General features: G+C 36.4%; 1 protein-coding gene across 1 annotated transcript in view; it reads left to right on the top strand.

Annotated features, from left to right (window-relative positions):
* The window catches only part of LOC113800549 (hypoxia-inducible factor 1-alpha inhibitor), a 28,805-nt gene that overhangs the window by 1,732 nt on the left and 12,073 nt on the right, over positions 1-15,000 (top strand). Inside the window, exons 2-4 of the mRNA XM_027351333.2 lie at positions 1,267-1,514; positions 7,197-7,345; positions 10,091-10,236. Coding sequence (XP_027207134.1) covers positions 1,267-1,514; positions 7,197-7,345; positions 10,091-10,236 — 543 coding nt within the window. The remainder of the gene's footprint in view (positions 1-1,266; positions 1,515-7,196; positions 7,346-10,090; positions 10,237-15,000) is intronic.

The following is a 15,000-nucleotide window of genomic DNA, read 5'->3' as shown; positions in this document are numbered from 1 at the left end:
GGGATACTCAAAAGCATATGGAATGGAAAGGAACATAGAATAGAGCTTGGAGTAACAAACACGGATGAAATGGAGAATCAGAAAGAATGCCCAGTGGATAAACAATGCTGACAAGTTGCAAGTCTTTTTATTGACTTACTAAAAATTGAAGAAGTTGATTTACATTATCTGTTACATTACAGATTAACAGTATCTGCATTGTGATAACCCCAGAATAACTCCTTTGCATCCCTTAAATCTTGCATATTCCTATTATTTTGTGAGAAATAGATGATTTAGTACATTTTCAGAAAAGACAAGCTGTATTGCTCTTATTTGCTGTTTATTGTAAGTGAAATTATGTGTAACTAGATGTTTGTGAATATATGACTCATGATGCAGCGCTTGTAAACTGCATAATACTCATCGTTTCATGCAAGTCAAGTAAGTTGAAATTAGATATTATTTCCTCTTTAGTTCTACATACATGTTCTGTATGCTTCAGTTGAAGTGCAAATTATTTCATATATAAAGTCCAATTCAGGTGATCATATGTCAGTCAAAAGTTAGCATGATGTTCTTAAGGTGAACAGGATGTAGAAAAGTTAGACATTTAAATATGTTATTGTCTGTTTTATTTTGTTCAACCACATCCATCTTCTTTATTCTTCCCTCTCTGACCCCATCACCTTTCTTCTGGCCCCGGAGGTCCAAGATTATTATTCTGCCCCTATTTTGTCGTGAATGAAATGTTGGGACTTAGAGCCAGTAAACCTGGCACTGCCTGATGTATTTGTTCAGTCAACACCCAGCATCTTATCCCTTTCCTCTGCTAAGTCAGGCATATACCCACTTACTTGCAGGGTTAGATTTTCATGACTTTCTTTTCTTCCTTCTTAACTCTTCATTGTATTTGTAAGAGTTTATGTTTTAAAGCTATTTTTTTTTATAGATCTACATGTTTCATGGGCTATACGTGTTTTACCTACATCCAGAACTTGTTACTTTTGCTAGAGGGTCCTGTATTTAGCTTACATCCAGAACTTGTACTTACTTTTGCTAGAGGTCCTTGTTTTTAGCTTTGATGTTCCAATCTGTAGCGTGTATGTGCATTTCTGATGTGTAAAATCACTTTTGAAATATCAAAGACCAGAGTTTGTCTTGGAGTGGACAGGCATGATAGTAATTGCTGTGTTCAGAGATTAATGTAATTTTATGCTTAGACTGTGAGTGTTGGATTACACAAGACAAAACAAATGTACTATCTTCTCTAATTGTCTCTTCCAGAAACCTGTGGTCCTAACAGATACAAAGCTTTGTGATTCAGCCTTGAAATGGGACCTGGATTACCTAGCAGAGAACATGGGTAGTGAGAAATACATGGTGTTTGTATCAAAAGACAACAAATTTAAATATTACGATGAGGCGAAGATTCGACAGTACAGCAGTAACTTCATCCCACCCACACGGAGAGTTGACATGTCTTTCCCTGAATTTGTAAGGAAGCTGAAAGAATGGAAAGAAGGAGATGAGAGGTAGGATTGGCTTGTGCACGAAATCTTTTCTTAGCTTGGCAAATGTAAGGAACAGACATATCACTTTTCCACCTTTTCTTTTTGTGCATTTTGTAGACTTTTTGTACTTGTGTTGCAAAAATCCTAGATAAGTTGAATGAATATTTACATATACTTACACACATTCACTTAGGCCTCCACACATGCACATACACATACATACATACAATCATAAGCATACAGATGCACACATTCATATGCTCACACACACATGCATGCACGCACACACACACACACACACACACACACACACACACACACACACACACACACACACACACACACACACACACACACACACAGGGGTGGGCAATTACAGTTCCCAGTGGGACTCCAGCGGCTCTTTCTGTAGTCACCCACATTTGGCCTGAGAGACCTCTGTTCTGTTTTACAGATTCCAAAGAATCTGGTTGTCTCACCTGACCAAAAGGCTAGATAATATATTTTATTGTTCAAAACCATGGTTTCGGATCACGTGACCATACCTCAAAAAACAAAGCAGAAGCAGACAGCTCTTCAAGTCTGACTAACCAGTCAAAATCAGGAAAGTAATCTTCAATTACATATCAGCATTGAAAAATATGCATTACATATTTGGTTGGCAGGCAGACGAAGTACTTTATTTTTTGACAACCAAGAGAAAACATGACGTGAACATCACGGCAATCCACAAAATGGCTACCGTACACAAAATGTACTAATCATATGTGCAGGCAGTCAGTGCAGTACAGAACATCAGCTGACAACTGTCATGACTTTTCACCTCGGGTGATTCTTGCAGATAATATGCAATGCCACTGACGGCACACGCATGTGAATGAAGAACCTTCCAAGTCTACTGTGCATTGTGGGAAAAACATAGCTAAAACTTCTGATTTTAATCTCTCCGTGCTGCTGAGTAGCGGATGAAGTCTTGCTCAGGTGAATGAATTAGGTGCCACTAGGCCTATACTACATATGCACTAGTACATGACTATGCACAATACAAAGCATTACACCTTTAATCCCTGTTAAGCGTGAGACTCACCATTCTGATCGCCGTTGTTCAGGAATCTCCGTTCATCTTCAGCAGGCATTATGAGGTTAATTATATACTTTCACAAATTATCGAACACAGTCAGCCAGACCAAATTGTCCATCCATGCACACACACACACACACACACACACACACACACACACACACACACACACGCACGCACGCACGCACGCACGCACGCACGCACACACACACACACACACACACACACACACACACACACACACACACACACACACACACACACACACACACACACACACACACACACACACACACACACACACACACACACACACAAACACACACACACACACACATGCAGAGATTTATCTTTCTTTATTTCTTCTGATATTCATAGTCATCATTAGATTTGTAAAATGCTATGATTATGTGCGGCTGCCAAGAAAAGTTTGTGACCTGCTATCTTATTTGCCAGCAATATTTTCTCTGATATCACTGGTAGCAAGAAAGCTGTCATTAAGTATTCATTTCACCAAATAGAAAATTTGTCACTACGTTACACAAAGTTTATACAAAGTTTATACGAAGGTTATACAAAGTTTGTCACTAAATTTTTACTTACAATTGCTATCTTCAGGAAATGTTCTCCCATACTGTTGTTTGATTCAAGTAATCTGTCAGGAGTGCTAACATATAGGCTGTGTAGCTTCTCTTAGCAAATGTACAGTGTACGTTCCTGTAAGAAAGTCTCAGTCTTTGCTTTTGCTATTTTGCTGATTGTTGTCTAGAAATGTAATTAGAAAAATATGTTTCATTTTGGCCAGTGCTTTGTAGGATCACTTATTTTAAAAGTTAATATGATAGTATTTACCTCTTGTATCCACTATGCTGATGTATCCCCAAAGGCTACACTTCTTGCTTCTTCCATCTTGGTGGGCAAAGGTCGGTAATTTTCACTGATTTTGATGATTTGATTGTGAATCCTCAGAAATATGAAACGCCAAAATAAGAGAAGAACATGAATTATTACTATATCGTCGTTTGTCGAGCACATTGTTGTGTCGCCCTCACTTAGCATTTATCCACTGGGAAGGCATGGCAAAAAATGTAGCATTTGTTGGCAATGTCAAATAGTAAATTTTTTCGTTTTGATTGATAGAAAGCATGCCACCCATTGGAGAGGTAGCCTCAGTGAAATGTATGTTTTAATTAGAATTTTAGAATTTTAACCACTTGCTGCCGGCGATGGCATGTGCGTACATGTCATGCCCACTCTAGAAGTACTGTCGCCAATGAGTCAGTTACGAGAACTACCTGTCTCACCTGTTTACCCTTTTCCTTGATTCTCAATATTTATTAGAATCTAATACTGCTGTTAGTAATGTCAATAACAATATAGTAATTATAATGTTTATAACAAAAATAACTGTGTCGATATTGATAGCATTAGTAAAAAAAAAAAAAAGCATTTTCCCGCTGTTTCAAGGAGAGGTAAAGTCACAAGATCTCTTTAGTGGCTAAGCACTGGCAGAGCCATCTATGTGTAGAAACATTTAATAAAACAATAAGAAAGTGAACGAAACGTTTTCCCGTTGGCACTGCTTGCATCTAGAGCCACAGATGTGCCACTTACTGCATTAGTACACTGTTGATACAAAATGATTAAACAAAAGTATTATTGTAATGTTATTTTTTTACCTTTATAAATGTTGATTGACTATTTTTTTGTTTACGTTTTTGATACTTTTGTACGAGACATGAAGAAAAGGATAATGAAATAGAATATATATGATTATTTATTATATAAAGATGAAATAAATTTTATGTGCTTCTTCCATCCAAGCAATATTATAGAATGCAAGAACTAATTTAATACAATCCTGCCATTCAGATGTCAATTGTAAAGCTGATAACCACTTTCATTCATCATATTAATGATAAAGTGAAAATTAGCAATTATTTGTTGAAAGAAATTTGAACTTTTGAATTGAAGATGTCCTTAGTGCACAGAAATATATCTCCTAATCATGAAAAACGACATGCATTGAATAGCAATAATATTTTACACATATTAGGACATTTTGCATATGAAAAAGAAAAGTCTACTTCTCTGCTTTTTATGCATTGTGCTTCTCTGTAAAACATGTGATACAGAGGTATAGCTTGTCTTCACCCTCATTACAGACTGTTTTTCCTCCTCTAGCTTTTTTTCTGGGTACCTTAAATCCTTCAGGAAAAGAGAGAGAGAGCAGCCATAATATCTTTTTCTCATCTCTCTCAGTTAGTGTATGTGAACACTTACTTCCTAATATGACTCCGGAGTGTGTGTTCTCTCTCTCTCTCTCTTTCTTTCTTTCTTTCTTTCTTTCTTTCTTTCTTTCTTTCTTTCTTTCTTTCTTTCTCTCTCTCTCTCTCTCTCTCTCTCTCTCTCTCTCTCTCTCTCTCTCTCTCTCTCTCTCTCTCTCTCTCTCTCTCTCTCTCTCTCTCTCTCATTTTCTCTTTCTCTTTCTTTCTCTCTCTCTCTCTCTCTCTTTCTTTCTTTCTTTCTTTCTTTCTTTCTTTCTTTCTTTCTTTCTTTCTTTCTTTCTCTCTCTCTCTCTCTCTCTCTCTCTCTCTCTCTCTCTCTCTCTCTCTCTCTCTCTCTCTCTCTCTCTCTCTCTGTCTCTCTCTCTCTCTCTCTCTCTTTCTCTTTCTCTTTCTCTCTCTCTCTCTCTCTCTCTCTCTCTCTCTCTCTCTCTCTCTCTCTCTCTCTCTCTCTCTCTCTCTCTCTCTCTCTCTCTCTCTCTCTCTCTCTCTTCTTCTCTCTTTCTTTCTTTCTCTTTCTATTTCTTTCTCTTTCTTTCTTTCTCTTTCTCTCTGTCTCTCTCTCTCTCTCTCTCTCTCTCTCTCTCTCTCTCTCTCTCTCTCTCTCTCTCTCTCTCTCTCTCTCTCTCTCTCTCTCTCTCTCTCTCTCTCTCTCTCCTCTCTCCTCTCTCCCTCTCTCCCTCCCTCCCTCCCTCTCTCTCTTTCTCTCTCTCTTTCTCTCTCTCTCTCTCTCTCTCTCTCTCTCTCTCTCTCTCTCTCTCTCTCTCTCTCTCTCTCTCTCTCTCTCTCTCTCTCTCTCTCTCTCTCTCTCTCTCTCTCTCTCTTTCTCTCTTTCTCTCTCTTTCTCTCTCTCTCTCTCTCTCTCTCTCTCTCTCTCTCTTTCTCTATTTCTCTCTTTCTCTTTCTCTTTCTCTTTCTCTCTCTCTCTCTCTCTCTCTCTCTCTCTCTCTCTCTCTCTCTCTCTCTCTCTCTCTCTCTCTCTCTCTCTCTCTCTCTCTCTCTCTCTCTCTCTCTTCTCTCTCTCTCTCTCTCTCTCTCTCTCTCTCTCTCTCTCTCTCTCTCTCTCTCTCTCTCTCTCTCTCTCTCTCTCTCTCTCTCTCTCTCTCTCTCTCTCTCTCTCTTTCTCTCTTTCTCTCTTTCTCTCTTTCTCTCTCTTCTCTCTCTCTCTCTCTCTCTCTCTCTCTCTCTCTCTCTCTCTCTCTCTCTCTCTCTCTCTCTCTCTCTCTGTCTCTGTCTCTCTCTCTCTCTCTCTCTCTCTCTATCATCATCATCATCATCATTATCATCATCACCATCATCATTATCACTTTCGTCTCCATCATTTCTGCTGCTGCTGGTACACTGTGTTGGTGACCCACCAATGTGCCAGGGCACAATATGAATGAAAAGTATTCAATGCAGCATGTTAGGTGTTTTGATGAGGTACCTCTTTTATGAATGATTACTGTCCTTTAGGTACAGAGAAGCCATGTGCCTCTTTCTGTAATAGTTCCAGCAAGACTGGCAGGAGAACGTTGTGTAGTATGCTGTGATGGGTAAACACTGCTGTAGCTACACACTTGCTCAGAAAAAACTACGTGGCCTATGCTTGTACTTTGGATGGATATTTGGAGTATTTGGGTGATACTATAATATGGGGGAATATTTCCAGAGATAAGGCTGAGTACCCATAAATAGAAATTTAGTGGCAGACTGTGTAGGAAGCAACAACTAATTTTTTTTATGAGGTGAAATGAATATTTATTGTTACCAATGTCACCAGACATAATCAGCCGGTTTGTTAAAATTGTGCGAGTGAATTTCCATAAATACAGACATACGTATATGCAGAAATAAATTAATATCTGTCTATATATCTGATAGATATACCTTTAACTATCATTTTGCCTGGTTAATATGCATGTCTAGACTGATAGATATGAATTTATTTAATTATTTATGCATGTCAAGTATACAAATATTCTTTGGGTCGGGCTTTGCACAAATTTAACAAACCGGCCATATATCACTGATGGATTAGGTTGGAATTTTCGGCACTATGTTTCTTTGAACTATGATAACCAAAGGCCAGAATGTTCTGTATAAGTGATTATAACTAGTTTTGCTGATATATATGCAGCTTTGTCTTTTGTATATATGTGGTTGTGTGTGATATCATAATAATATGCGTTGCTAAGGTAATACATCTTACCGTTTGTCTCCTTATTGCAGTTCAATTATATTTTAATGTGTGCACATGTGGAAATATTAGATTACCACAATCATTTGGTGTTTTTTACCATGGAGATATGACTGTCCATATGCAGCTGATGTGACTTGAAATATTATTTTTTGCAGAATATATCTTCAGCAAGGCTTGAATAATACTGTTGGCCAAGCTATTGTCATGGACTTCCTGCAGTTCAACTGGGAGTGGCTTAACGTCCTGCAGAAGAAAAATAATTGGGGACCACTTACCTCAAACCTATTATTAGTGGGCATGGAAAGTAAGGAAAAATGTGTGGTGATTGTTCTTTTTAACTCTATAATCTTAAACAGAGTGATATATATATATATATATATATATATATATATATATATATATATATATATATATATATATATATATATATAATAGATAGATAGATAGATAGATAGATAGATAGATAGATAGATAGATAGATAGATAGATAGATAGATAGATAGATAGATAGATATATGTATATATGTATATATGTATATATGTATATATGTATATATGTATATATATATATATATATATATATATATATATATATATGTATATAAATATATATATATATATATATATATATATATATATATATATTTATATATATATATATATATATATATATATATATATATATATATATATATATATATATTTATATATATATATATATATATATATATATATATATATATGAAACTGTGAACTCAATATCATTCTGTTTATGGCTCAAGCATTGTGGAATTGTTTTGTTTTCTTCATATTATATGTTTTTATCAATTACATTATAGTGACTAATAAAAAAAAATACTGTGGTAAGATACCTCCGAAGCTTAGGTAGAGTAGCCCCTTGGATCCAGTGGCTTCACAGCAGTCACATGGCCCAAAATAAGGTCAAGCAATCACGTGGTCCAAAATAGGGTCAAGCAATCACATGGTCCAAAATAGGGTCAAGCAATCACATGGTCCAAAATAGGGTCAAGCAATCACATGGCCCAAAATAGGGTAAAGCAATCACATGGCCCAAAATAGGGTCAACCAATCACATGGCCCAAAATAGGGTCAACCAATCACATGGCCCAAAATACGGTCAACCAATCACATGGCCCAAAATACGGTCAACCAATCACATGGCCCAAAATACGGTCAACCAATCACATGGCCCAAAATACGGTCAACCAATCACATGGCCCAAAATACAGTCAAGCAGTCACATAGCCCAAAATACGGTCAACCAATCACATAGCCCAAAAATACGGCCAAGCAAGCACACGGCCCAAAATATGGTCAAGCAATCACATGGCCCAAAATACAGTCAAGCAATCACATGGCCCAAAATTCAGTCAACCAGTCACATGGCCCAAAATACAGTCAAACAATCACATGGCCCAACATACGGTCAACCAATCACATGGCCCAAAATACGGTCATTAGGCTGGTGCGCGTCTTAGAGGCTGGTGGGCAGGGAAAAGACTCTATGCCGCCCTTTCACAATGTTATTTTCTCTTTTTATGCATAAGCATTTTTAGTTTTTTGCTATTTTGCAATATTCTTATTTTTCATTTGATTTGTTTTATTCAGAGAGTAAAAGTGTTTTCTTTGCTCAGACTCCCATGTCATTTCTCTAGGTAATCCATAACCCAGTACAGTAACTATAACAATAAGTAATGTTTTGTTATTTGTGTAAAATAAATGTGTTTATTTATTTATTTATTTATTTATTTTTGATTAATTTTATTTTTTTTTATAACCCAGTACAGTAACTATAACAATAAGTAATATTTTGTTATTTGTGTCATTTAAATGTTGTTGTTTTTTTTTCGTGATATTCATGTTTTTGTAATACAACCTACAACCTGTGCTTCCATCACAGTGCCCAGGAATAGGATGTTGAGCATGGACAGGGCATCCTCTCTTTAGCCAGTGCTCTTCCAGCACATTCCACACTCTTTTATCGATGGAAATAATGCAAAAGCCCCTTTCTAAACTTCAAATGAGTCTAATCACCTCCAAGAGATTTTTGCACTCATGGCGAGTCTTTTCTATCACCCAGACTTTCAGCCGAAATTCTTACGATAACAAGTTCGCCTCATTCCTGCCCACAGCCAGATTATCCTATGATGGCATGTTTACGTCACCTGTCCCTCAAGACAGATTTTTTAGGATGTGATGGTCACATCATCTGGATCATAGGAGTTAGATAAATTTAGGTACAGACATTGATGCATATTGTAATTTCCATTACATGTATTCCAGCTTGTATGCATATCGGCACAAACATTCACTTACCAGCACAGAAAGATTGCAGTATATGATTATCAAGAGTTGCATTAATACTGTCCTTATTTTATGTTGCTATTCATTATTATCCCAAAATGCTCAAGAACTGTTTAATATACACTATGTTGACTAGTAAAAAAATGATTCTGTGGTAAAGTACCTCAGAGACATAAGTAAATTTAACAAAATTGAAGTATAGACATTGAGGCATTTTGTAATTTCCACTGCATTTATTTATACTTGTATGCATACAGGCACAGACATTCACCTACATGCACAGAATGATTGCAATATATCACGTGTTACAATACATTAATACTGTCTGTATTTTATGTAATTATTCATTATTTTCTCAAAATGCCTCTAGCACAGTATTCTTTATTTGTCTTCTGTTATCTTTTCACTGTTAATTTTGTTTTTTGATTACAAAAATTACCAGAAAACTTGTATCTGCCGAAGAATTTCTCTCAAAAAAAAAAAAAAAAAAAAAAAAAAAAAAAAAAAAAGGAATGAACTGGTACTAATAAATAGATAGTTACATAAAGACAGCTGATGGTGTGATCAATATTACAAGCCTGTAGGTTCCAGTCTTTAATGACTTTGTTGTTAGAAATAGAACTTTCAAAGGCAAGTGCTATCTATGAAGCTCCATGATATATATATAAAGTTATTTTGACCTTTAATGAGAGTTTAAGATTTATCCATTTTGCTTTGGTTTCAGGTAATATTACACCTGTTCATTATGATGAGCAACAGAACTTCTTTTGCCAATTGGTCGGCTACAAGAGGTGTATTTTGTTTGCTCCTGAGTACTATGATCGCCTCTATCCGTATCCTGTGTATCATCCCCATGACCGCCAGTCTCAGGTAAGCCTGCCACGGGCGTTCAGTTGACTCCAACTATAGGTTTGTTATTGTGTATGTACTATCATATCTATCTTATGGCAGAATCCCTGATTAGTGTAATCCTAAATAAGTATATTTGCATTGAATAAATCATTCCCTTTTTTAATGTTTTTGTTCATGCTGTGTTGTTGTTGTTTTTTTTGTATGCTAGTGTTATTAATGAATTTTTTCCATTTGTGATGTATGAATTTTTTATTTAATTTTTTTCTTCTTCTTTTTAAGAGATATATTAGTAGAAAAGCTTTTTGTCATAAATAACTGATAGGAATAACTTACGTGCTCATATAGGGTAGTTTTAATGCTTTTCCTTCTTTCTTTTCTTTCTTTTCTTTTTAAGATTTCTTGTTTTTCAAACAAACAAAAAAAAAAATGTCTTACTCAGATGATCGGTATGCCAAAGAAATACAATGTAGATATATGTTTCCAAAAGAATAGTCATATATAATACTACTTTTGGGGGGCAAGCACAGCCAAAGGTGTTCTCAGACCAGTTTATATATAGTGTGTGTTTGTGTGTGTGTGTGTTTTTTTATATGTAAATATATATATATTTGTTTATTTATTATATATATATATATATATATATATATATATATATATATATATATATATATATATATATATATATATATATATATATATATATTATATATATATATACATATATATATATTATATATATATATACATACATATATATATATATATATATATATATATATATATATATATATATATATATATATATATATATATATATATATAATCTGGTCGAGAAACCATTTTCCGTTGTCAGTTATCTGTTTCAGTCAATTTTCTGCCATTAGTCTCCACAAGAGTATTTCAGATTTCCTAGGCGATCATATGGATCTGCCCCTTCTGTTTGCTGGCATTACCTGTTACCTGTTGTTTGTAATTATGCTGACTGGGAAATTATCCGGAGCGCATGAGTGGAGCGAAAAGGAAATTATGAATATGAGGATGATGTGTTTTTTTTTTAATAGACTAAATCAGCTGTATGGTGAAATGGTTGACTGCGAAGAAGCTAAAGAGCCAAAAGTGATATCCATGTGAGTGAGCAAGGAGAGGTGTAGGGTTACAGAGAGGAGGAGGTGGAGGGACAGTGTGAATTCCAAGAAGGGGGGAGCAGCATTATCTGGCATTATTCGTAACTTCGTGTTCTTCCTATTTGTTTTTTTGTTTAGTTCTCCGCCATTGTTATTTGATTAGATGTCTATGCAGAATTTTACATGATAGATTTGTAATTCTGAATGGTTGAGGAACACGTTGAGCCTTTTTTTCTTTTTTTTAATGTTTTAAGAAAATTGACTCAGACTTAAGTATCCCCTTAAGCCAATGACACCGGGCCAAATATTCACTATTCAGCATGTTTACTGGTTTAGAGTTGGAGCAGTCAACCAGGTCTTTGCTTCTGGTAGCTGACCCGACAAGCACACCACGTGAAACTAGCATGCCAGCGCAAGAGTCGTGACAGTTAGAGCTGTACCTAGCTCATGGCCTATACATCTCATGACAACTATAGTCATTCCCATCTGCATGGGGTTAAAGGGCAAAATAACCTGTAGGAAAAGATTTTGATAAGAAATTGAGTTATTGGAAGTAATTGATTACACTTTTCCATATACATACTATTTTGATGTATCTTTACTGTCCATGTACAGGAATGCCCTATGCCATGGAGTTCTGTGTTCATTACATTATTCACTAAATGCTTCTGAATATCCTTAATAATTAACTTTAATAGAATCTTCATCATCCCAAAATGTCAAAATGTTCTGAATTCACTTCCTTTTAAATATATCTGATTGTTGTTGAAGTTTCTAAGAGCATTTTCAATTGAAAAGTATATGATTGACAATCATTTCGGTGCTCACACCACAATTATTTCTCGCTCAATTTGCATCATTGCTTCTTATGTTAGTCATCAGGACCAGGAAATAATCAAAAGTGATAATTACCACTGCGAAGAGGAGAGACGGAGGTTATGGCTGGGGAGCTGCTGGTGTGGTGGTGTCTTCTGCAAACCATTGGACTCCTTTTCTGTTTCTTCCCGTGTTGTCTTTTTGACTCGCTGGCAACTTTCTAATAGCAGCATCACAAAATGAAAGAGGATAACAAAAAACAATGGAAGAACAAATGGAGGAACATTAAAAATAAAAAGTTCAGCTGTAAATAACTGCATACATTCTATGATTTTGTAAGAGTAAGAATTGAAAAAATGAAAAAATCCTGTTTTTGTACCACAATATACCACAGAGTGACACACCCAACTTACTGAAATGGACCCTAATGTACAAAATCAAGCTACTACAGGTTCAATGTCCTAGAATGAATATCATGCGTCTCGGAATATGTTAAAGCAATAAAATTAGGTTTCGGATACAAGTGATGTGTAAAGAAACCATACTGCTTCGTGGTGTGGAGAGTGCGATGTGCAGGCCACGTATGAAATAGGCCTAGAGGCGAAGTGCTTCCCAAAGTCTTCATTGGCATTGGGTTAACGATTCCATCATTTTGTTACTATGTGAGGAATTTCTGTTTAATCACAATGTGTCCTCCTTACTGATACTATAATCAAAGTGAATATAGTATAGCTTTTATATCCTAAAAACTGGAATGAAGAATGCATACAAATGATAGGCTTCACTTCAGCTATCTTACCTTCAGAGTGATATTTAATTAAGTGCATTGGATGTCACTCTGGGAGATCCTTAGGCTTCATCAACAATTATTGGACTAATAACAGTACTGAAAATGCTTTATTGGATATTGGTTAAAGCCATCTTCCAGATTCAGCAAAGGGCAACACCAGGTGACTTTAAAGACTGAGGTCTCCAAAGACTGTAGTAGTAGCTCTTGATACATTAATCAGTAAGGCAAACTCCTTAGGTATAGAGGACTCCTGGTCCAAGACCATCAACCAGCATTTATGGGGGTTTAGTAAAAGATTTTGCTCAGTTAATACATGCTTGCAGTAAGGACACTGAAGTCACCAAGAATTTTACATGTCTTGGTACTATAGTTCAATACCATTGCTTGTCAGACCAGAAAGTCAACAGTCTGATTAACCTTTGGAGTGTCATAAACCCTCCTTTCCAAGTGGTAGCTATAGCAGCACCACACACTGTGGGTGACCCAATCAGGAAGTAAACTCCAATTTTACACCATTTTAGAAGGTGCTGATGGTGTCAGTGGCTGGTAGTCATCAACCTCTGAGAAGGAGGAGGAGCATCATCAAATGCTGGCACAGTGAGTAATGACTGAGGTGCAAGCACCTATATATATACAGGAAAATTCTCATGCTTCAACCTGGCTGGGAACATGGAATCAACCGTTGCCAATGAGGTCAAAGCAACCTTGTCACATAAAATGACCAATCACATTATAGTTTAGTGTACTGAGATTACTTCCTTATTTGATGTCATTTACTACTGCATGGAATGGCAGTGGTAAAGTGATATCACTCCTTTTATGACATCTTGGAAGTAGATATGGTGACAAATGATGTCATTGCCTTAGCTTCATGGTTTCATCTACATCACTTTGTGACATCACTTCCTCAGCCTCATGACCACGTAAAACTTTGCGACATTACTTCATCAACCTGACTGTCTGTCTGTCAGTCTACCCATCAATATATATCAGTATATCTATCTCTATCTGCTTGCCTACCTCTCTATCTATCTATGTATTTATCTCTCTCTGCCTACCAGCCTGCTTCTCTGTCTATCTATTTATCATTATCAATCCATCTGTGTCTGTCTCCTTTCCTCCCCCCTTTGTCACAGCTTTTGTTTCTGCTTTCATTCTGATTTTCCGCTTTCACTATATATGATCTAATGATATAACTTGTTGTTACATATACTATCAGGAATCATCTTGGAAATATCTATGTCGAAACATTACACGTGAGATGGTCGAGAACATTAGTATCTCACACATGAGATTCAAGGAAATGGTGCCACTGTTGGGACACCCATCAATTGTGGGTTAACCTGCTGGCAGGAGTCATGATCTTATTGATAGTAGCATTTGAATAGCTTGGTACCAGTGCTGAAGAACCAGCATACTCTGCTTTATAGTGCTGAGATTGCCAACAAAATCAGAACTCTGTTCTGTGCTATGGATTCTCATCCTTACTTCATACTGTATGGAACAATTGGTAGGGCCTTGTCTCCAATCAGTGGCTACATGATAAAACTAACTTCGAGATCTGTTACATTTTCTCTGGATCATTAACTTGATTCCCTGAGGATGGCCCTACCTGTCCATCAGACTTCTAGAGACAATCCTGGGGAAGGAGGCTTTTGAACTTTAAAAGTAATGGATTTGACAAATTGACCAAACTTCTCATGAAGTAGGGATGGGCTATGCCTCAGTCTGGCAGTGCACCATGATGAACTTGTAAGGCTGGAAGTGAAGAATGGATGTGGCATTTCTCAATATTGACTGATTAGTTCTTACATAAATTTAGTTATGTAATGGCTGGTATTTGGGAAAATCACATTTAGAAGAAGTCGATACCTGTATAGGGAAATATGTGCAGTTGTAGTATACTCTCGATATAAGAAATTGTAAAATATTCTGTAGCCTTTTGTTTTTAGTGTATAAAGTCATTTTTGTCCCAAAGCCCCCAGCAAAAGCCCCACCCAGGACGGTTCCCTTAGGGTGAAGGAAACGTTACCCCCCTGCCCCATCCCTTCA

Source organism: Penaeus vannamei, chromosome 22, assembly GCF_042767895.1.
Source record: "Penaeus vannamei isolate JL-2024 chromosome 22, ASM4276789v1, whole genome shotgun sequence".
Taxonomy (NCBI): Eukaryota; Metazoa; Arthropoda; class Malacostraca; order Decapoda; family Penaeidae; genus Penaeus; species Penaeus vannamei.
The sequence above is the reverse complement of the archived record's forward strand: the minus strand, read 5'-3'. Positions and strand labels throughout refer to the sequence as shown.